General features: G+C 52.0%; 2 protein-coding genes across 2 annotated transcripts; both read left to right on the top strand.

The window, feature by feature from the left end:
* The first annotated feature begins 841 nt into the window (after positions 1 to 841).
* LOC142905998 (uncharacterized) lies at positions 842 to 8,603 on the top strand. The gene is made up of 7 exons (XM_076053355.1): positions 842 to 2,220; positions 4,369 to 4,536; positions 5,694 to 5,861; positions 6,364 to 6,567; positions 6,766 to 6,858; positions 6,976 to 7,129; positions 8,173 to 8,603. The coding sequence occupies exons 2-6, from the start codon at positions 4,375 to 4,377 to the stop codon at positions 7,096 to 7,098; spliced, it is 750 nt and encodes a 249-aa protein (XP_075909470.1). The 5' UTR covers positions 842 to 2,220; positions 4,369 to 4,374; the 3' UTR covers positions 7,099 to 7,129; positions 8,173 to 8,603.
* A 9,024-nt stretch (positions 8,604 to 17,627) lies between these two features.
* Positions 17,628 to 24,518, top strand: LOC142905999 (uncharacterized). The gene is made up of 7 exons (XM_076053356.1): positions 17,628 to 18,065; positions 20,282 to 20,449; positions 21,607 to 21,774; positions 22,277 to 22,480; positions 22,681 to 22,773; positions 22,891 to 23,044; positions 24,088 to 24,518. The coding sequence occupies exons 2-6, from the start codon at positions 20,288 to 20,290 to the stop codon at positions 23,011 to 23,013; spliced, it is 750 nt and encodes a 249-aa protein (XP_075909471.1). The 5' UTR covers positions 17,628 to 18,065; positions 20,282 to 20,287; the 3' UTR covers positions 23,014 to 23,044; positions 24,088 to 24,518.
* Positions 24,519 to 25,223: the final 705 nt, after the last annotated feature.

Below are 25,223 nucleotides of genomic sequence, written 5' to 3' on the forward strand. Positions count from 1 at the left end.
CCTGCACCACACACACAGCCTGCACCACACACACAGCCTGTACCACACACACTTACACAGTCTGTACCACACACACAACCTGCACCACACACACAGCCTGTACCACACACACACAGCCTGCACCACACACACACAGCCTGTACCACACGCACAGCCTGCACCACACACACTTACACAGCCTGTACCACACACACAGCCTGCACCACACACACAACCTGTACCACACACACAGCCTGCACCACACACACAACCTGTACCACACTAACGCAATCTGCAAAACACACACAGCCTGCACCACACACACAGCCTGTACCACACTAACGCAATCTGTACCACACACACTTACACAGTCTGTACCACACACACAACCTGCACCACACACACAGCCTGTACCACACACACACAGCCTGCACCACACACACACACAGCCTGTACCACACGCACAGCCTGCACCACACACACTTACACAGCCTGTACCACACACACAACCTGTACCACACTAACGCAATCTGCACCACACACACAGCCTGCACCACACACACAGCCTGTACCACACTAACGCAATCTGTACCACACACACTTACACAGTCTGTACCACACACACAACCTGCACCACACACACAGCCTGTACCTCTCCGACTCTCCCCCCTCGCTGCTGCCCCTCGTGGCATAATGTAAATGGCTGTACGAACCACCTCGCGAATGCGCCGCTGTGCCCCTCTCGTACACGCCAACCACGAGCTGCGCAGTGGCGAGAGTCCCCACGCAGGCAGAATACACGGGACACCACAACGCGCAGGCTCACAAGTTAACGTGCACGGCCGAGAGGTCCTTGTCCTCCTGTACCGCCCTGGCACCACACGTGGTGCAAGGTCCCTGCACACGTTGTGCGGAGACGAGGGCCCCCCCTCCCCCACTGTGGCTTCAGCAGCCCCCGTGGTGACCATGTAATTACCACTCAGGTCACAGCGCCGCGGTGCATGACAGCCTCGGGGAAGGTCGCTCAATTCCCTGGTCGCAGGAAGCCGTGCAGCTTCGTCCCATAAGGGGGCTTCTGGGTGAAAACCTGCCTCACTTTCCCAGTCACCCACTCACACGCCCAGTTACCCACTCACACACCCAGTCACTAACCTACCCACACACCCAATCACCCACTCACTTTCCCAGTCACACACTCACACACCTAGTCACTCACTTACCCACTCACACATCCAGTCACTGACCTACCCACGCACTCACCAAGTCACCCCCTCGCTCAGTCACTCACCCACTTACTTTCCCAGTCACCCACTCACACATCCAGTCACTGACCTACCCACACACTCACCCAGTTACCCACTCGCTCAGTCAGTCACTCACCTACCCACACACCCAGTCACCCACTTACCCATTCACGTGTGTATACATGCGTGTGTAAATGTGCGCATGTTTATACATATGCGCGCACATGTGCACACGCCTATACACACATGCACATACACACATTTACACGCGCATTTACACACGCATGTACACACACGTACATACACATGCACACACATTAACACAAGCATTTACACATACATGTATTTACACATGGGCACATATTCACACACGCACAAACCAACGTGTACATTCACATGCGAACACGCGTGTACATTCACATGCACACATTTACACACGTATGCACACACATGTACATACACATGCACGCACACGCATGCACATGCGTACACGTGTACATACACGCACACACATGTACATTCACACACGCACGTACACATGCGCACACATGCACACACGCATGTACACACATGTACATGCATATACACGAGTAGATACATGCGCACACACGCATGTACACAAACGTGCACATACACATGGGCACACATGCACACACGCATGTACGCACACATGTACATGCATGTACACAGACGAGGAGATGCACATGCACACACGCATATACACAAATGTGCACATACGCATGGGCACACACGCACGTACACACGGCACGTGATAATCTCGCGAGACGTGATGTTACTCGGGCACGTGACCAGGTCGGCGCAGCTGTTGTCGTCACAGATTACGTCATCGCGACGTCACCGGAAGCGAGCGCAAGTCCACGTTGAGAATCTGCAGCAGGAGCTTCGCATCGCGCCCAGCGCCTCGCAGTTTCACCACCGCCGCCGCCACCATCAGCAGCAAGTCAGATAAAGAGAGAGGGCAGCCGTGTACCCCGCTGTGAGTAGCAGCGGTGGCCACGAAGTTCCAACCGCAGCGCCGCGCCATCTTGTGGTTGCGAGGCACGCCGCGCGTGCGGCTCAACCTGGGCTTTGGGTGTCTCCGTGTCTGTGCGTCTCTGTCGCACGGACATACACCAGGGACGTGCGGTGAGGGGAGGCAGAGCCTCACCTGTCATACTCCAATGAAAATAGCTGTTACGAAAAGTTAAAAAAGATAAATAAATATTACAATTTTTCCACCGATCTGTGTTATAAATGTAGATTTTGTACGATTCCCATAATTTTTATCGTCAAAATCTGATTGCGCAACCCCTCAGTAACTAGATGGAGCGCGGGAAATAAGCGCGTGCCTGTTACTATCTCAGTATTTCACCAATATAATGTTTGTAGACCCCTTCACTTCATGTCCTCGCCTTCCATACTCCAGGTAACATTTCACGTATGTGTATAAAGATATTTAGGCTCGCTGGTCTCGTCATGAAACTGCAATCAAAAAGCACCAGGGGAGGCAGCTATCACATCTGCCTCACTAAGCGGGACGAGTTTAACACGCCCCCCTCCGTGATGCCACGCCCCCTCCGTGAGGCCACGCCCCCATCGGTGTGAATCTGGCTCTGACTAGCCAGTGCCTCATCAGCCATTGACCTCACCGCACGTCACTGGTATACACAGATGTCTGTGTGTGTCTTCGTGAGCGTGTTGTGCGTCTCTGTGTTCCTGTGTCTGTATTTGTGTATGTCTTGGTATATCCATATCTGTATATACGGAGATACAGATGGACATGTGTCAAACCTGCGTGTCTCTGGTATCTTGGTGCGTTCTACGTGTCTCTTTATACCTCCATCTCTGTTATACGGAGATAGAGGTACACGTGTCTTTGTGTGTCTCCCTGTGTGTGTTGTCCGTCTCTGTGTCTCTCCGTGTTTGTGGTGTGTCTGTATTTGTGTCTCTATATCTCCGCCTCTGATACTTATACGGAAATACAGAGAGACATGCGTCTCGCTTTGTGTATATCCGTGCGTGTCCGTGTATTCTCTGTACCTCCACGACACGTGTCTCTGAGACAACACGTGTTTGTATTTGTGTGCACGTGGTGCTTCAATGGCCTTGGCTGAGCTTGACAAACTCAGATTTTTGCGAATTAGACGAATGTTGCGTTTAGCCCCTACCCTGCATCTGTTTGTGTTGTCTGTGGTGTTTCGTCATTTGCGTAAAAAATTAGGCTTACAATGTGCAGTATTTGCAGAAATTACAGTTATATTTACAGTCCTACGCAGATTTGCCTTCACCACTTTCATGTCGTTTCACAAATACGTTGTCACTTTATTGATACCACTACCTAATTTGCATCGCCTCAACCCACAATTACGTCGCTGACAGCATCGTCCGTCCTTTTGTCGTCCATCACCTCGGCCTCCTCCTCCGCCTACTCTGTATATCACTTTGATTCACGTCATTTCGATATTAGTTTTCGCATCTTTCAGGAATGCATGGCCAACGTATAATGGGGTATTACTGTATATGACAATCATTATTTTAACACGTAGGCTTTCCCGACCAATACCCATAATACAGTTTTTTTTGGGTTAGATTGCGTAAATATATAAATTAATGAATGCATATAAATGAACAATGGGCGTGCTTAATGTACATGCATAATGTACGTTGATTACCATGTAAATAACCCAACCGGCAATGGATACCCAGTCATTTATATGCATTAATTAATCCACCCTGCCTCCCCCACCACATTGTTCAAGAAGTGCTCACAAGTGATACCATCACATCTACCCCTCTATTTAAGGAAAGGAACATGAGGATTTCTCGACAAATCTGGCTGTCGCCTGATGAAGCTAGTTGTAATTACTGGCGAAACGTCGTACTCCAATTATGAATGTTGTGGCTTTGCTCTCCAACACACTGATGTGCTGTACTAGTAACGAATTGACATGTTCTGTTTACATGACAAACCTTACTCATTGGCTATAGGGTGGTGGCGGGTTTAATGACACATTTATATATTTATGCGATCTAACCTAAAACAACCTGTATTATGAACACTAATTGTTATTATCTCTAATTAAGGCAGCGCTCTCCACGCTATGTGCTACCCGTGCACGCTAACCCCTTGGCCGATCGCACGCAGGAGGAGATGGTGTGCGGAGCGCGTGGCAGCAGGAGCCTCGCCAGCCCAGACGTGAGAGCTTCAAGTCACGGAGCCGACGTCGCCCGGGGGACGCGACTGACACGACTCGTGATCACCGCGCAGTCACCGCGACCCTTGCCACAACAACGCAATGATGCGAGTCCGATGGTACGACGTGTGAAGGAGGAGGTGTGTCACCTGATAGGTTATCGGGTCACACTCTTCATAACGACGTCACTGAGTATGTTGCGTCGTGTGTAGAGAGAGAGAGAGAACGCGCAACCAAGATCTGGCCAGGTGGTTCTGCAGTTGAGCAGTGGCTCACAATTGGAGTTCACGTCCTGGTTTGAATCAAGGGGGGGTGGAGTGGTGGAGGTGGTGGTTGACATAGCTCATCAATCTTCCCTTTTGGGTCTGTTAAGTAAGATTTTTTTGGAAAGATCCGCACTGGTTTTACTATGGATAGACTCGCCTCCATCATAGGAATGTTCACCACTGGCCAAATGTATGTATATATGTGTATGTATCTTGGGGGAGGCTCGTGAAGGACGCTACCGGGCAGTTGGAGACAGTCGTCCTCCAGCAACAACAGAGGGCATAGGAGTGATGCTCACAACAACGAGTGGAGCATTTGGCACCTAAAACACAATTTGGCACAGTAGGGGGTACAGGTGGTGCATTGGCCAGTCATCTCAGTCTGTCGACCCATAAAACCTGGGTCTGCCCCATGACCTCCTGCCGACGGGCATTCGACACTTCACGTGGCCTTGGCATGCACATAGCATGGCACAAGCGCCGTGGTGATGTCACTGCCACTTAGTGGCGAATGGCGGTTGTTGTTGTTGTATGTTGAACATGTTGAGATGGTAATTTGAGTGGAAAATCTCTTTTATAGTTTCACAATTCGATTTTTAACTTGCGTGACTCACGCATCCTCCCTCCCTGCCTAACACAGAAGCCGCCTTGGAACATAGCCAAAGGGGCCAAGTCAGGGCCCCAGCACGAGGTATCATGCTGGCTCCCTGATGTCCAGTAGTTCGCTGTGTTTCAGAGGTTCAAGATTCGAACCCAGCGGCCACCCTTATTGCTGAGATGTTGGTTCTGTACTCACCACAGTAACACTGGATTTACAGTGGACGATAAAGATGCCCTAATGTCCTTCGCAAGAGTAGGCCATCGTCAGATGATCTCAGGGTCCAAATAAAAAATTGAAGCTCAAATTACTCAATGCCCCAGGTTACTCTTGCAAATGGGACTCTATTCTGGCCTCCTGATCTCTCACCTGGTTCGACAAAATAAACTTAACCTGGCCATCCCTCCCACAGAAACAGTCAAGGGATGCGTACTTAAGAATCGATGGCGTGGCCCTGGCCCTGAAGCTGAACCCCTCTGCGGCACGTGATCACGGCGTCTCCCAGGGCACCACGGGGATGAGGCTTTGGAAATTGAACGAATCCATCAGCACCGGCAGCAGCAGCACTGACACCAAGGAGGTAATGTCTCACTTCATCGTGAGTGCATGTGTGGTAATGGACACTTTAATGCTTACAGTGCAAGGCTGTCATAATTGAAGGTGCTGCTGTGCCTTTCACAAAACCCATGCAGAACAGAGGGAGAACATACAAACTCCACCCAGACACACGGTCACTCACACTCGTGTACACTCATACTCTCATGTTCACGCTCTTATTCAAACTCTGCAGAACAGGGGCAGAACATAAAATGTCTACACAAAAAGGTATCTGAGTAGAAAATCGAATCTAGGCCCTTACTGCTGAGCTGAGGCATGTGCTTTTGCATTCGACCTTGCGGAGGCCCATTACAAGCTCAAATATTTGCCACTGTTTTTGATCATGAGCAGGTAGTGTTCTCGAGTCGCTGGCTTCCTTCGTAGCTTTGCGTGCTAACCGTTGCACCACCGCCCCCGCAGTGAGACACACACACACGTATCCACACAACAGCTGCAATTCACCCCTCCCTCCCTCCCTGACACAGAGACCGCCACGGAACGCGGCCCCGAGGGCCCAAGCCAGGGCCCCGGCGCCAACGCGGGGGATCACTGCCGGCTCACTGATGGCCACCCCGAGTCTGCCTCCCATCGCCATTGGTGGAAGCAGCAAGAGCAGCAAGAGGAGCAAGAGGAGCATTAGGGCATGGGCAATAGCGGCTAAGCGCTGTCTAAAGTCATATCACGAGCAGGTGAGGGCGATGCAAGGCAGGGGGTGCTGCTCTTCAAAATGACTGTTTAGCTGTTATTTCTCAATTGTTAAAAAATCCTGACAGATATGTCGGCAGCGTCACACGGCAAATAATGCATTCAGAACCCACGTAGCATGGCGCATCATGCCTGTGTGTTAAGACGATGGCACTCTGCCTTTGCCTCACTCCCTCCCGCAGGAACAGCCCCGGGATGCGCCGTTGAAAATATACGGCGTGGCCATGGTCCTGAGGCCGACCCCCCGTGCAGCGCGTGGGCACGGCCCTTCTCAGGTGACCGTGAGGAGGATGACTTCGTCGGTTTTTAATTCAGAGCCGGAGTCCACGTGCCCGACGGCGTTTTTACCATCGGCGTCGATGCTGTCGTTTTCGTTCGTGTCCGTGGTGCAGAAACTACCCTCGGAGGAGAGTGACCCGCCCAGCCGTCAGGAATCGAAGGAGCTGAAGAAGAATGTCTCCTTCGCTCGGTGTCCGGGCACCGCCACGGCTCTCGGGACGCAGCCGTGGCGATGAAGACGGCGACGAAGACGGCTTCCACAAACGTGTGAGTGCTGCCACGCGCGAAGCGCCGGGGCGTTCAGTTGGAAGTAGCGTGCACGACGCACGTCTAAGAGCGACGGACCTCGTCAGATCAGCTTTTTTCAGGGATGCCTCTCGCATGTCCCCCTTCGTTCTACAACGACGCTAGTGTCGAGGCGTATATGATGACTTGGAGGCAGATCTTCGTGTAGGGGCTCACGCCACATTTATTAAGGGCTTACGCCAGTTGTTTTATTAAAGACCTCTCTTCGTACACGACTCCGTGTACTGCACACTCACTGCCTACACTCCACACCCCAGGGGAAAGGTACTGGGGAGGTCCCTAGCACACCCGCAGGCTACCCTAGCCTGGTGCCAATTTCCCCCTACCCCGGGTCCCGACTTTCACCCTTCACGTTCCCGGACTCTCCAGACGACCCTGAACCCGTGACGGGTTCCAGCTTATATCCCCCAGGGGGACATGACATCACCGTCCCACCCCCTGTGCATGACGGCACCATCCGTGACATCATCATACCAGAGGGTGAGCGTGACATGACGTCACTAACTCCTACTCTACACTAGTAACATAATCATCACTGTTTGGCCGTGCGTAGGGATGGCAAGTTGGCACCGCACGTAGTAGCATTGCCCATATTCACCCTCTACTGAGTGAAAGCCTCTCCATGCCATGTGGGTTGTGAAGGTTATTTGACCTTACTTCACCTCCCTGGTTATTGCAGTTTGTTTAAGGGAGGGAGTATAACAATGGATTTTGCTACCCTGCCCTCAGGGCGGGTTGTAAGGGGGGCTAGACCTGGTAAAAGCCCAGATATCTCTCTGCATTTAACTTAGTGCACTACACCGTGAACCCGGCTTGCAGGGTTCACGGCGTAATGTGTTAACCACTGCACGCCCTCTATGCAAATCAGGTGGTGTAGCGTCAGCTCATGCTCCGTGTTGCGTGGCTTTGGTGAGTAATTGTATTGTTGTATTGTGTATTGGGGGTAAATCCCTGCACGTTCACACGGTGGCCTGAAGGGGGTGTTCTGTGCCTTGGCATTGCAGGTGGGATCCACTGAAGAGAATGGGCCGGGTCCAAACAATGACCTGTCCGTGGATTCACTCGAAGTGGCCTGAAGCAGTGGGACACGGATGCACATGCACACACACGCACACACATACACGCACACTCATACACGCACACACACCCACACGGTCATACACACGCATACACATACACACACACGCACACTCATACACGCACACACACCCACACACCCACGCGCACGCACACACACACCCACGCGCACACACCCACACGGTCATACACACGCATACACATACTCACACACACACACGCACGCATACATATACTACGCACATACATGTAAATTTGTTCTTAACTTTGTAACTATGCAATACAAATTAAACTACTGTACATAAATACGTATCAACTACTGTAATAACTTTTAATAAAGCCTCATGAGCTAAAAGAAGCACTTGTATTGCATAATTTAGTTTTTTGACAGCACAAATAATTGGACAAAGAAACTCTGCTTTGGTCATTGAAGATACAAATCGTCAAGATCACCGGCATCAACGCGAACGTCAACAACACAAACATCGATGACATCAATGCCATCTACGCAACTGGTGTAGATGGTCCACGGTAGGGCAGTGTTCGCTATGGACTCGGGTTCCAGTATCAGCACGTGTCTCTCTGTTACGTCCCCTGTTATGCATCTTGAATTGGTCTCGATGTACAGGTCCCGGTTTGAAACCTTGTTTGGCCAGAAGATGCGATATATTTTCCTCAGGCAGTTGTTGGGGAAGGTTGATAGGGGGTTCATGTCTCTATCTTGGTGGTTCTCCAACTTGCACTATTGTACAGCAACATTGATTTTTACATTGCTGTTATAGATTCGTACCTTAGTTGTAGATATCTATACACGTATAAATTATCTGAATTAATGATAGACGTGACTTAGGGAGGTTAACATCACGCAATTGAAAAAAAAAACCCTTGGAATGAAATTGAGATGCCGAAAGAGAAACGCGTGGATTGGGGAACATCTGCAGGTTACGAGCATCAGCCGGACTGTTCGAGAGGACGAGTGTGTTGGGGGCAGCACCCGTCAGCGGCACGGCGGAGACTCACGGCGGACGAGGGAGCGTGAGCTCACGTGCAGGAGTCAGACGCAGGGCCGCATCGCGCGAACAACCGTGCGAGATGATGGTGGCTCTTGGCTTTATTTTGTTTCAACGTTTGCTGGGTAACCAGCAGCACTACGCCCGGCATGAGAACGAGCCTTGTGCAGGCTGTGTGCTGGTACACATTGCCCTACAGGGTTAGTCTCCGTACGTTATTGGTCGCACACGTGTTTGTTGGTTATGTTTGCTGGCTTAGGCTATTGTTTCCGTGCGATCAGTTTCTTCATCATCTACCGATATGAATTGTAATTTGTAATCTAGGCAGCCCCTCACTTATGAACACAATTAGTTCCACACTCGGTCCCATTTTTTGCCATCCCGACTTCTGGCGAGCCAGGATACGGCGTCCCTTCTCGAGGCCCACACACAGCAAGTAGGAACAGACGGACGTTAGTCCACATTACTGCACCGCCTTCTCCAGGCGAGCCTGGGTACAGCTCCCCCCCCCCCGCCTCGACGCGCAGGAATGTTAATGGAGTTTCACGCCATCTGCGTGTGGTCCACCAACCCACGCGGCGGAGTCCGCAGCGCTGGGTCACAGGCAACGCAGCCGCCACCGCCTCCGCGGCTCCACTCCGCATCCTCAGTAGAGGACAGCAACTGCCCTTCCGTTCACGGGGTTCTCGGTTTGTTAAACAAAATCAAGTCAAGCGGTAAACCATTTACAAAATAGGTTACCGGTTTCGATAAGTCAAGAAGTGGTAACCGTTACCGGTGGAATGTTTGTAATGAACGTACCAGCTGGCGCCCGCACGAACAACCCGCACGTCGGCATAGGTCACTGGTAGGGTCCAGGCGAGGTCCTGAATTTGGGTCATTGAACGTGAAGGCCACTGCTCGCCTCCACGAGAGGGAGGCGTGGGGGATATTGTTGGCCTTTTGAAGAGGCGGGAGTAGTGCTGACACTTGGCACCGCCACACGTCCACGTACCCATCGTTGATTCTCCTGCGGTGAAGCCATGTCCACTGCTGCTGGGGGGACAGAGGCGGTGGTGGGGGGATTTGAAAAACTCGCTCCCCCATTGTTTCAACCGCCATGCCAGGAGATGGGAATTGAACCACGACCCCCGGATCGCAAGCCCAGTGCGACGCTGACCGCTCTGTCATCACTGTGGCATCTGCCGCCTGCGACTTTCAGTTATTGCTCCAGAATTACGATGCACTACTCCGTTGCTCCTGATGCGGTTATGTGGCTTGACCACCTAAATGTGAAATTGTAGTTACACTCACCATGGTCCCTCCCGCTCTCTCCATGCCCCGCGACTATATAATCCCTCGTCACAGCCATCTCTGAGACACACTTTAAGCGTTTGTGCTTTCGCTACGTCGTCCCCACCTGAAGGACGATTGTGATTTAGTTTTCATTTATTTTATTTATTTTTTACCTACGTGACTTTACCGAAAAAACCAAAGAGTATGAATCCTTGCAGTTACGAAAGCTTCAAATCTAGAAGAAATTGTAGTTGTTGCTCTGCATCTAGATCAGCCGCCATACGACAAGAAGAAGAGATTGCTCCAAACATTTTTAAATGTGTATAAATACGGTTTTTACAACTTTTCTCCACGTGGGTACTAGTAATGTAAGAGATCCGATTTTAAGAACCCTATCACACTTCAACCCCGCTTTCTATATTCAAGGCTCATCGTCAATCTGCTGGCTGCCACCTCTCATGATCCTGCGATTTATCAATCCGCCGATTTGATCGCTCCATCTCCTCAGTGGTCCTGCCCGAGGACGCGTTCCCTCCCTTGGCTGCCACTCGCACCCGTCACGTGACACGCGTCCCAGGCACGTGGCTCACCTCTTCAGGCGTCGAGTCTGGCCCATTCCCACTTAACGCTTCATCGCCATCATCTTCGTGTATGTTGGAACTTCTTTCGCACTGTACTAGCTGACCGTGCAAATCGGAGGTGCGGGGGAAGGACAACAAATATTTAACTTCCAGACTGATGAGACAGGGTCCAGTCTGGTGGCTACGCCTGTATTTTAATATACAGCTCTCCCATGAATCTTGTATGAGACAGAGAAAGGACTGGCGTGGGCCCGCCCGTAATGACTTCACCAGGAACGAGAGCTTTGTGCACTCTACCACGGGCCCTGTCGACAGCACGTGCTCACTGGGACTCCCAAAATCTGAACACCACCATGTTTTTACACACCGCACTATGTATTTACTTGAAGCTGAGTCGACCTAGGGGAGGTCACGGTAATCGTCACTTGGTGTTGGTGGCCGTGAGCGGGAATCGATCTCAGGTCGCCAGGTTCGTAGCGCAGTGTAGCGCTAACCACTACACTACCGCTCCCCCAACACAGATACACACACAGACACACGCAGATACACACACACAGATACACACACAGATACACACAGATACACACACAGACACGCAGATACACACACACAGACACACGCAGATACACACGCAGATACACGTAGATAACAACAACCGCCATTCGCCACTAAGTGGCGGTGACGTCACCACGACGCTTGTGCCAGGCTATGTGCACCTTGAGGCCACGTGAAGTGTCGAACGCCCGCTGGCAGGAGGTCACGGGGCAGACCCAGGTGCCACGGGTCGACTGACTGAGATGACTGGCTGATGCACCACCTGTGCCCCCTACTGTGCCAATCTGCTGTGCTTTAGCCACCCGGCGCTCCGCTCGTTGTTCTGAGCGTCGCTCCTCCGCCCTCCGTTGTTGTTGGAGGCCGACTACCTCCAACTGCCCAGTAGCGTCCTTCACGAGCCTCCTCCACAGAGGCCGATCTTGACACCGCTGGTACCAGTCATCGGCAAGTCCACTCAGCTCCACGTCCTCCTGTACCACATCACTCCATCTCTTCTCTAGCCCATGCCGCGCCCGTTTAGCCCCCTCAATCCGGCCGAACAAAAGCTGTTTCGGCATGCAGTGGCTGGGCATGCGGGCTACATGACCCAGCCATCGCAGCCTTCCCCGGCGGAGGAGCTCACCGATGGGACCTTGCCCAGATCTTTCAAGGATTTGTGAGCTCCTCACACAATCCAGTCTGGTTAAACCCAGGATGGATCATAGGCAGGCCAGCCTAAATGTGTCTAACCGGCGAAGATGTTCCATTAGGGGGGTCCACGTTTCGCAAGCGTAGAGAAGGGAGGGAATGACCGTGGCCGAGAAGACCTGAAGCTTAGTGCGGAGCGACAGACCAGGTAGCTTCCACACAGCGTTACGCAACCGATGAAAAGATATTGCCGCTCGACTGATTCGGAGTGAGACCTCTGCTGTTAAACTGGAGCCAGTCATAAGCACACTGCCCAGGTATGGGAAACTCTCCACTCTCTCCACAAATGTCCCATCACCGATTGGGAGATGTGGAGGTGGAGTGTCCGATGGTACAAAATACCCAGGCAGGTGCTTGGTTTTGGTGGGGCTGATGGTAAGGCCCCACCTCTTAATGGCACGCTCCAGTCTCAGCAGCAGCGTCTCCAACTCCTCCTCTGAATGAGCAGCTATTACCAAATCATCAGCATACATAACGTGGTTGAGCAATAGGGAGCCATCCCTTGACCGCACCCGGGCATTGATCAGCCTCCCATTATATCTGTGCCATATGGAGATTCCCCCGGTACAGCTATTGAAGGCTTCACGAACTACGTGGTCAAAATAGATGTTAAATAATGTGGGAGCCTGAGGACATCCCTGTCGCACCCCAAGGTGTACAGGGAATGGCTCTGACTCCCGGCCACGCAGTTTTACCCGGGCCCGCTCACCATCATGAAGGTCCTTAATGATCGTGAGCAGAGGGTCAGGTACTCCAAAAGCACGAAGAACAACCCAGAGCCCAGGCCTACTGATGGCAGCTTAGGCCTTGACCAGGTCAATAAAGCAGAGATGTAGGTCTTGTTGGAATTCCCTACACCTCTGCTGTAGCAGACGGACAGAAAATATGGCATCTGTGCAGGACCGCCCTTTCCTGAAACTGCATTGGGGCTCCGCAAGCCTCTCCTCAGCGTGCCTGGCAAGGCGATGCTGAATAATCCTTGCCAGGACCTTTCCCGGCACACTGAGGAGTGAGATGCCCCTGTAGTTGTTACAGTCTGTGCCGTCTCCCTTTTTAAGAAGGGCATCCTTCCAATCCTGCGGAACCCGTCCAGTGGTCCAGACCGTTGTTATGATGTCATATAGGGCAGTCTGCGCACAAACGCCACCCTCCCTCAGCATTTCGCTTGGGAGATCATCTCTGCCCGCTGCCTTTCCTGGTCTCAGACTCCGGATCGCCTTCAGTACTTCCTCAACAGATGGCACCTCAGCCAACCACTCACAGGGGGTGACTTCTTCCAATATTTGAGGCACGGTAACCTCAGCAGGGTCATCCTCACTTTGTGCCACGATGTGTTCCTGGCTGAGGGATTTTCCCTCCCCCAGGACCTCACAGAAATGCTCAGCAAATCTGCAAACCTGTTCCTGTGGGTCGGAGATTGGATCACCGTTTTTTCCCCTAATGATGGTAATAGGTGTGGCGCTGCAGGTTACTTTTTTGATGGAGTTAAATAGAGATTTGTGATCACGGGCCACTGAGGCAGACTCCATCTCCTCAGCAACCCGCGACCACCACCCATCCTTGCAGCGCCTCACGGCTCTCCGAACCTCCGAGCGAAGGCTGCGGTAAGCCTCCTCATTCTCTGACGTGGAATTCTGTAGCCGATGACAGTGGGCCTGTCGCTTTTTCTCAACCATCCTGAACACCTCCTCTGTCAGCCAGGGTCTCTGGGGAGGTCTGGACCGCGTACCCAAAGCCGCCATTGCAGCTGCATGAGTCACAGTCCTAAACCTCGCCCATTTACCCTCGACATCAGGAGGAGTCGGGGACGATGCCAATCCCAGCCGCAAGCGATGATGAAATTCTCGCTTGCAACTTTCATCAGATAATTGAGACCAGGCCACTTTAGGTTGGAATGGGGTCCTGGGTGTACACCCACAACCGGAGTGGAAGAATGGCAGGCGCATCTTACAGATGACTAGTCGATGGTCAGAGGGCAGATCAGCTCCACGGTAGGTCCTGGTGTCAAGGACATGGGCTCGCATCCGCTGGTCCGTCACTATGTAGTCCAGCAGATGTTCTTGCTTGGACCCGGCATGCAACCATGATGTTGTGTGGATGCGCCGATGCCGGAACAGCGTGTTGGTAATTACAAGCCAATGGGCTGCACAAAAATCTAGCAGCCTCCTACCGTTGTTATTGAGCTGATCTGGCCCATGCCCTCCAATCACTCCAGACCAAGTGCCAGTATCATGACCAACTCGGGCACTGAAGTCACCCAACATGATGACTCTATCCCGAGGGGCCACTTTAGCCAGCACCTGTGACAGGAGGCCATAGAAGGCATCTGACTCATCGGCTTTGCCTGCATCCCTCCACGGATGTTCATCTTCGGTGGGGGCATAAGTAACCACGACCACCATTCCTCGCCTCTGGTTGATGGGAAGGCGAGCCCAAAGTAGCCTGGGGCTTACAGCTTCCCACACCTCACCGCCACGCTCCCACGCCCCCTTCATTATTTTGTTCAAAAGAAGAGTCACACCCTGTTGTTTGGCAGTCTGCTGCCCCGAGTAAAGGACCTCCTGAATGCCACATAGATCCAGGCGGTACCGGTCCAGCTCCCGACAGAGGAGTGGCAGCCTCTCCTCCGCTGTGAGCGTTCGAACATTCCACGTGGCCACCCGTAGTGGCTTTTCGTTGTTTCTGGAGGAGCCACGAGGGTAGATACCACACACACAGCCTGTGTCGGGGCTGCTGCCCCCCGTCTCCCCGTTCATCTGCGACCCACCGCTCTCCGACTCTCCCCCCCTCGCTGCTGCCCCTCGTGGCATGATGTAAATGGCTGTACTAACCACCTCGCGAATGCGCCGCTGTGCCCCTCTCGTACACGCCAACCACGAGCTGCGCAGTGGCGAGAGTACCCACGCGGGTAGAATACACACGACACCACAATGCGCAGGATCACAAGTTAACGTGCACAGCGAGAGTACCCACGTGGGTAGAATACATAGGACACCACAACGCGCAGGCTCACAAGTTAACGTGCACGGCCGAGAGGTCCTTGTCCTCCTGTGCCGCCCTGGCACCACACGTGGTGCAAGGGCGAGGTCCCTGCACACGTTGTGCGGAGACGAGGGCCCCCCCCCCCCCCACTGTCTTCCTGTCGCTCGCTACTCTGTCCCCCCCCTACCCACCTGCTGACCCGTGTCGAGTGTGGATGTTTTCTACCTGCGGTGGCTTCAGCAGCCCCCGTGGTGACCATGTAATTACTACTCAGGTCACGGCGCCGCGGTGCACGACAGCCTCGGGGAAGGTCGCTCAATTCCCTGGTCGCAGGAAGCCGTGCAGCTTCGTCCCATAAGGGGGCTTCTGGGTGAAAACCTGCCGGCCAGGTGACCTCCCCTCGGGGCTCTATGTGGGGGGGGAGAGGTGTTCATGTGACGGAAGCCGGGTGGCTTCGTTGCTGCAGCCCCCCTGCCGCAGGTACGGCTCCCACGGAGTGGCTTCGCTGTGGTGGCACCACACCTGCACCACACACAGCCTGTACCAAACAAACGCAATCTGCACCACGCGCATACACTGCCCGAGACGCACTATAAACACTGTAGTACACCATTACGCTATACAAGGCACAGTACATCAAACACATTAAAACATAAAACGCACGCATAAAGGAACACATACACAGATACACAAATACGAAAAATCACGTACCGAAGAGAAAACATTATACATACACACCTAGTCACTCACCCACTCACACATCCAGTCACCCACTCACACACACACTCACCCAGTCACACACCCAGTCACTGACTCACACACCCAGTCACCCACTCACACACACACTCACCCAGTCACACACCCAGTCACTGACTCACACACCCAGTTACCCAGTCACTCATACACTCACCCAGTCACCCACTCACACACCCAGTCACACACCTAGTCACCCACTCACTTTCCCAGTCACCCACTCACACACCTAGTCACTCACTCACTTACCCACTCACACACCCAGTCACTGACCTACCCACACACTCACCCAGTCGCCGACTCGCTCAGTCACTCACCTACCCACACACCCAGTCACCCACTCACACACCCATTTACCCACACACTCACCCAGTCACCCACTCACACACCCACTCACCCACTCACACATCCAGTCACTGACCTACCCACACACTCACCCAGTCACCCACTCACATACCCAGTTACCCACTCACACACCCAGTCACCCACTTACCCACCCAGTCACCCACTCACACGCCCAGTCACCCACTCACACGTCCATTCACTGACCTACCCACACACTAACCCAGTCACCCACTCACACACCCAGTTATCCACTCACACACCCAGTCACCCACTCACACACTCAGTCACCCACACACACACTCAGTCACCCACTCACACACCCAGTCACCCACTCACACACCCAGTCACCCACTCACACACCCAGTCACTGACCTACCCACACACCCAGTCACCCACTCACACACCCAGTCACTGACCTACCCACACACCCAGTCACCCACTCACTGTCCCAGTCACCCACTCACACACCCAGTCTCTGACTCACACACCCAATCATCCACTTACCCACTCACACCCCCAGTCACCCACTCACACACCTAGTCACCCACTCACTTTCCCAGTCACCCACTCACACACCTAGTCACTCACTTACCCACTCACACACCCAGTCACTCACCTACCCACACACCCAGTCACCCACTCACACACCCAGTTACCCACTCACACACCTAGTCACCCACTCACACATCCAGTCACTGACCTACCCACACACTCACCCAATCACCCACTCACTTTCCCAGTCACCCACTCACACACCTAGTCACTCACTCACTTACCCACTCACACATCCAGTCACTGACCTACCCGCACACTCACCCAGTCACCCACTCGCTCAGTCAGTCATTCACCTACCCACACACCCAATCACCCACTCACCCATTCACGTGTGTATACATGCGTGTGTAAATGTGCGCATGTTTATACATATGCGCGCACATGTGCACACGCCTATACACACATGCACATACACACATTTACACGCGCATTTACACACGCATGTACACACACGTGCATACACATGCACACACATTTACACAATCATTTACACATATGTATTTACACATGGGCACACATTCACACACGCACTAACCGACGTGTACATTCACATGCGCACACGCGTGTACATTCACATGCACACATTTACACACGTACGTACACACATGTACATACACATGCGCGCACATGCACACACGCATGTACACACATGTACATGCATATACACGAGTAGATACATGCGCACACACGCATGTACACAAACGTGCACATACACATGGGCACACATGCACACACGCATGTACGCACACATGTACATGCATGTACACAGACGAGGAGATGCACATGCACACACGCATATACACAAATGTGCACATACGCATGGGCACACACGCACGTACACACGGCACGTGATAATCTCGCGAGACGTGATGTTACTCGGGCACGTGACCAGGTCGGCGCAGCTGCTGTCGTCACAGATTACGTCATCGCCGACGTCACCGGAAGCGAGCGCAAGTCCACGTTGAGAATCTGCAGCAGGAGCTTCGCATCGCGCCCAGCGCCTCGCAGTTTCACCACCGCCGCCGCCACCATCAGCAGCAAGTCAGATAAAGAGAGAGGGCAGCCGTGTACCCCGCTGTGAGTAGCAGCGGTGGCCACGAAGTTCCAGCCGCAGCGCCGCGCCATCTTGTGGTTGCGAGGCACGCCGCACGTGCGGCTCAACCTGGGCTTTGGGTGTCTCCGTGTCTGTGTGTCTCTGTCGCACGGACATACACCAGGGACGTGCGGTGAGGGGAGGCAGAGCCTCACCTGTCATACTCCAATGAAAATAGCTGTTACGAAAAGTTAAAAAAGATAAATAAATATTACAATTTTTCCACCTATCTGTGTTAGAAATGTAGATTTTGTACGATTCCCATAATTTTTATCGTCAAAATCGCCAAATTTGTGGAGCTCCGCTGCGAATACAGGAAGAGGTGAGGCAGTGACGAGCTCAGCCTCCCCTCTGATTGCGCAACCCCTCAGTAACTAGATGGAGCGCGGGCAATAAGCGCGTGCCTGTTACTATCTCAGTATGTCACCAATGTAATGTTTGTAGACCCCTTCACTTCATGTCCTCGCCTTCCATACTCCAGGTAACATTTCACGTATGTGTATAAAGATATTTAGGCTCGCTGGTCTCGTCATGAAACTGCAATCAAAAAGCACCAGGGGAGGCAGCTATCACATCTGCCTCACTAAGCGGGACGAGTTTAACACGCCCCCCTCCGTGATGCCACGCCCCCTCCGTGAGGCCACGCCCCCATCGGTGTGAATCTGGCTCTGACTAGCCAGTGCCTCATCAGCCATTGACCTCACCGCACGTCACTGGTATACACAGATGTCTGTGTGTGTCTTCGTGAGCGTGTTGTGCGTCTCTGTGTTCCTGTGTCTGTATTTGTGTATGTCTTGGTATATCCATATCTGTATATACGGAGATACAGATGGACATGTGTCAAACCTGCGTGTCTCTGGTATCTTGGTGCGTTCTACGTGTCTCTTTATACCTCCATCTCTGTTATACGGAGATAGAGGTACACGTGTCTTTGTGTGTCTCCCTGTGTGTGTTGTCCGTCTCTGTGTCTCTCCGTGTTTGTGGTGTGTCTGTATTTGTGTCTCTATATCTCCGCCTCTGATACTTATACGGAAATACAGAGAGACATGCGTCTCGCTTTGTGTATATCCGTGCGTGTCCGTGTATTCTCTGTACCTCCACGACACGTGTCTCTGAGACAACACGTGTTTGTATTTGTGTGCACGTGGTGCTTCAATGGCCTTGGCTGAGCTTGACAAACTCAGATTTTTGCGAATTAGACGAATGTTGCGTTTAGCCCCTACCCTGCATCTGTTTGTGTTGTCTGTGGTGTTTCGTCATTTGCGTAAAAAATTAGGCTTACAATGTGCAGTATTTGCAGAAATTACAGTTATATTTACAGTCCTACGCAGATTTGCCTTCACCACTTTCATGTCGTTTCACAAATACGTTGTCACTTTATTGATACCACTACCTAATTTGCATCGCCTCAACCCACAATTACGTCGCTGACAGCATCGTCCGTCCTTTTGTCGTCCATCACCTCGGCCTCCTCCTCCGCCTACTCTGTATATCACTTTGAATCACGTCATTTCGATATTAGTTTTCGCATCTTTCAGGAATGCATGGCCAACGTATAATGGGGTATTACTGTATATGACAATCATTATTTTAACACGTAGGCTTTCCCGACCAATACCCATAATACAGTTTTTTTTGGGTTAGATTGCGTAAATATATAAATTAATGAATGCATATAAATGAACAATGGGCGTGCTTAATGTACATGCATAATGTACGTTGATTACCATGTAAATAACCCAACCGGCAATGGATACCCAGTCATTTATATGCATTAATTAATACACCCTGCCTCCCCCACCACATTGTTCAAGAAGTGCTCACAAGTGATACCATCACATCTACCCCTCTATTTAAGGAAAGGAACATGAGGATTTCTCCACAAATCTGGCTGTCGCCTGATGAAGCTAGTTGTAATTACTGGCGAAACGTCGTACTCCGATTATGAATGTTGTGGCTTTGCTCTCCAACACACTGATGTGCTGTACTAGTAACGAATTGACATGTTCTGTTTACATGACAAACCTTACTCATTGGCTATAGGGTGGTGGCGGGTTTAATGACACATTTATATATTTATGCGATCTAACCTAAAACAACCTGTATTATGAACACTAATTGTTATTATCTCTAATTAAGGCAGCGCTCTCCACGCTATGTGCTACCCGTGCACGCTAACCCCTTGGCCGATCGCACGCAGGAGGAGATGGTGTGCGGAGCGCGTGGCAGCAGGAGCCTCGCCAGCCCAGACGTGAGAGCTTCAAGTCACGGAGCCGACGTCGCCCGGGGGACGCGACTGACACGACTCGTGATCACCGCGCAGTCACCGCGACCCTTGCCACAACAACGCAATGATGCGAGTCCGATGGTACGACGTGTGAAGGAGGAGGTGTGTCACCTGATAGGTTATCGGGTCACACTCTTCATAACGACGTCACTGAGTATGTTGCGTCGTGTGTAGAGAGAGAGAGAGAACGCGCAACCAAGATCTGGCCAGGTGGTTCTGCAGTTGAGCAGTGGCTCACAATTGGAGTTCACGTCCTGGTTTGAATCAAGGGGGGGTGGAGTGGTGGAGGTGGTGGTTGACATAGCTCATCAATCTTCCCTTTTGGGTCTGTTAAGTAAGATTTTTTTGGAAAGATCCGCACTGGTTTTACTATGGATAGACTCGCCTCCATCATAGGAATGTTCACCACTGGCCAAATGTATGTATATATGTGTATGTATCTTGGGGGAGGCTCGTGAAGGACGCTACCGGGCAGTTGGAGACAGTCGTCCTCCAGCAACAACAGAGGGCATAGGAGTGATGCTCACAACAACGAGTGGAGCATTTGGCACCTAAAACACAATTTGGCACAGTAGGGGGTACAGGTGGTGCATTGGCCAGTCATCTCAGTCTGTCGACCCATAAAACCTGGGTCTGCCCCATGACCTCCTGCCGACGGGCATTCGACACTTCACGTGGCCTTGGCATGCACATAGCATGGCACAAGCGCCGTGGTGATGTCACTGCCACTTAGTGGCGAATGGCGGTTGTTGTTGTTGTATGTTGAACATGTTGAGATGGTAATTTGAGTGGAAAATCTCTTTTATAGTTTCACAATTCGATTTTTAACTTGCGTGACTCACGCATCCTCCCTCCCTGCCTAACACAGAAGCCGCCTTGGAACATAGCCAAAGGGGCCAAGTCAGGGCCCCAGCACGAGGTATCATGCTGGCTCCCTGATGTCCAGTAGTTCGCTGTGTTTCAGAGGTTCAAGATTCGAACCCAGCGGCCACCCTTATTGCTGAGATGTTGGTTCTGTACTCACCACAGTAACACTGGATTTACAGTGGACGATAAAGATGCCCTAATGTCCTTCGCAAGAGTAGGCCATCGTCAGATGATCTCAGGGTCCAAATAAAAAATTGAAGCTCAAATTACTCAATGCCCCAGGTTACTCTTGCAAATGGGACTCTATTCTGGCCTCCTGATCTCTCACCTGGTTCGACAAAATAAACTTAACCTGGCCATCCCTCCCACAGAAACAGTCAAGGGATGCGTACTTAAGAATCGATGGCGTGGCCCTGGCCCTGAAGCTGAACCCCTCTGCGGCACGTGATCACGGCGTCTCCCAGGGCACCACGGGGATGAGGCTTTGGAAATTGAACGAATCCATCAGCACCGGCAGCAGCAGCACTGACACCAAGGAGGTAATGTCTCACTTCATCGTGAGTGCATGTGTGGTAATGGACACTTTAATGCTTACAGTGCAAGGCTGTCATAATTGAAGGTGCTGCTGTGCCTTTCACGAAACCCATGCAGAACAGAGGGAGAACATACAAACTCCACCCAGACACACGGTCACTCACACTCGTGTACACTCATACTCTCATGTTCACGCTCTTATTCAAACTCTGCAGAACAGGGGCAGAACATAAAATGTCTACACAAAAAGGTATCTGAGTAGAAAATCGAATCTAGGCCCTTACTGCTGAGCTGAGGCATGTGCTTTTGCATTCGACCTTGCGGAGGCCCATTACAAGCTCAAATATTTGCCACTGTTTTTGATCATGAGCAGGTAGTGTTCTCGAGTCGCTGGCTTCCTTCGTAGCTTTGCGTGCTAACCGTTGCACCACCGCCCCCGCAGTGAGACACACACACACGTATCCACACAACAGCTGCAATTCACCCCTCCCTCCCTCCCTGACACAGAGACCGCCACGGAACGTGGCCCCGAGGGCCCAAGCCAGGGCCCCGGCGCCAACGCGGGGGATCACTGCCGGCTCACTGATGGCCACCCCGAGTCTGCCTCCCATCGCCATTGGTGGAAGCAGCAAGAGCAGCAAGAGGAGCAAGAGGAGCATTAGGGCATGGGCAATAGCGGCTAAGCGCTGTCTAAAGTCATATCACGAGCAGGTGAGGGCGATGCAAGGCAGAGGGGGTGCTGCTCTTCAAAATGACTGTTTAGCTGTTATTTCTCAATTGTTAAAAAATCCTGACAGATATGTCGGCAGCGTCACACGGCAAATAATGCATTCAGAACCCACGTAGCATGGCGCATCATGCCTGTGTGTTAAGACGATGGCACTCTGCCTTTGCCTCACTCCCTCCCGCAGGAACAGCCCCGGGATGCGCCGTTGAAAATATACGGCGTGGCCATGGTCCTGAGGCCGACCCCCCGTGCAGCGCGTGGGCACGGCCCTTCTCAGGTGACCGTGAGGAGGATGACTTCGTCGGTTTTTAATTCAGAGCCGGAGTCCACGTGCCCGACGGCGTTTTTACCATCGGCGTCGATGCTGTCGTTTTCGTTCGTGTCTGTGGTGCAGAAACTACCCTCGGAGGAGAGTGACCCGCCCAGCCGTCAGGAATCGAAGGAGCTGAAGAAGAATGTCTCCTTCGCTCGGTGTCCGGGCACCGCCACGGCTCTCGGGACGCAGCCGTGGCGATGAAGACGGCGACGAAGACGGCTTCCACAAACGTGTGAGTGCTGCCACGCGCGAAGCGCCGGGGCGTTCAGTTGGAAGTAGCGTGCACGACGCACGTCTAAGAGCGACGGACCTCGTCAGATCAGCTTTTTTCAGGGATGCCTCTCGCATGTCCCCCTTCGTTCTACAACGACGCTAGTGTCGAGGCGTATATGATGACTTGGAGGCAGATCTTCGTGTAGGGGCTCACGCCACATTTATTAAGGGCTTACGCCAGTTGTTTTATTAAAGACCTCTCTTCGTACACGACTCCGTGTACTGCACACTCACTGCCTACACTCCACACCCCAGGGGAAAGGTACTGGGGAGGTCCCTAGCACACCCGCAGGCTACCCTAGCCTGGTGCCAATTTCCCCCTACCCCGGGTCCCGACTTTCACCCTTCACGTTCCCGGACTCTCCAGACGACCCTGAACCCGTGACGGGTTCCAGCTTAAATCCCCCAGGGGGACATGACATCACCGTCCCACCCCCTGTGCATGACGGCACCATCCGTGACATCATCATACCAGAGGGTGAGCGTGACATGACGTCACTAACTCCTACTCTACACTAGTAACATAATCATCACTGTTTGGCCGTGCGTAGGGATGGCAAGTTGGCACCGCACGTAGTAGCATTGCCCATATTCACCCTCTACTGAGTGAAAGCCTCTCCATGCCATGTGGGTTGTGAAGGTTATTTGACCTTACTTCACCTCCCTGGTTATTGCAGTTTGTTTAAGGGAGGGAGTATAACAATGGATTTTGCTACCCTGCCCTCAGGGCGGGTTGTAAGGGGGGCTAGACCTGGTAAAAGCCCAGATATCTCTCTGCATTTAACTTAGTGCACTACACCGTGAACCCGGCTTGCAGGGTTCACGGCGTAATGTGTTAACCACTGCGCCCCCTCTATGCAAATCAGGTGGTGTAGCGTCAGCTCATGCTCCGTGTTGCGTGGCTTTGGTGAGTAATTGTATTGTTGTATTGTGTATTGGGGGTAAATCCCTGCACGTTCACACGGTGGCCTGAAGGGGGTGTTCTGTGCCTTGGCATTGCAGGTGGGATCCACTGAAGAGAATGGGCCGGGTCCAAACAATGACCTGTCCGTGGATTCACTCGAAGTGGCCTGAAGCAGTGGGACACGGATGCACATGCACACACACGCACACACATACACGCACACTCATACACGCACACACACCCACACGGTCATACACACGCATACACATACACACACACGCACACTCATACACGCACACACACCCACACACCCACGCGCACGCACACACACACCCACGCGCACACACCCACACGGTCATACACACGCATACACATACTCACACACACACACGCACGCATACATATACTACGCACATACATGTAAATTTGTTCTTAACTTTGTAACTATGCAATACAAATTAAACTACTGTACATAAATACGTATCAACTACTGTAATAACTTTTAATAAAGCCTCATGAGCTAAAAGAAGCACTTGTATTGCATAATTTAGTTTTTTGACAGCACAAATAATTGGACAAAGAAACTCTGCTTTGGTCATTGAAGATACAAATCGTCAAGATCACCGGCATCAACGCGAACGTCAACAACACAAACATCGATGACATCAATGCCATCTACGCAACTGGTGTAGATGGTCCACGGTAGGGCAGTGTTCGCTATGGACTCGGGTTCCAGTATCAGCACGTGTCTCTCTGTTACGTCCCCTGTTATGCATCTTGAATTGGTCTCGATGTACAGGTCCCGGTTTGAAACCTTGTTTGGCCAGAAGATGCGATATATTTTCCTCAGGCAGTTGTTGGGGAAGGTTGATAGGGGGTTCATGTCTCTATCTTGGTGGTTCTCCAACTTGCACTATTGTACAGCAACATTGATTTTTACATTGCTGTTATAGATTCGTACCTTAGTTGTAGATATCTATACACGTATAAATTATCTGAATTAATGATAGACGTGACTTAGGGAGGTTAACATCACGCAATTGAAAAAAAAAACCCTTGGAATGAAATTGAGATGCCGAAAGAGAAACGCGTGGATTGGGGAACATCTGCAGGTTACGAGCATCAGCCGGACTGTTCGAGAGGACGAGTGTGTTGGGGGCAGCACCCGTCAGCGGCACGGCGGAGACTCACGGCGGACGAGGGAGCGTGAGCTCACGTGCAGGAGTCAGACGCA

Source organism: Petromyzon marinus, chromosome 60, assembly GCF_048934315.1.
Source record: "Petromyzon marinus isolate PM22_M1 ecotype Great Lakes invasive population chromosome 60, UKy_Petmar_22M1.pri1.0, whole genome shotgun sequence".
Classification (NCBI taxonomy): Eukaryota; Metazoa; Chordata; class Hyperoartia; order Petromyzontiformes; family Petromyzontidae; genus Petromyzon; species Petromyzon marinus.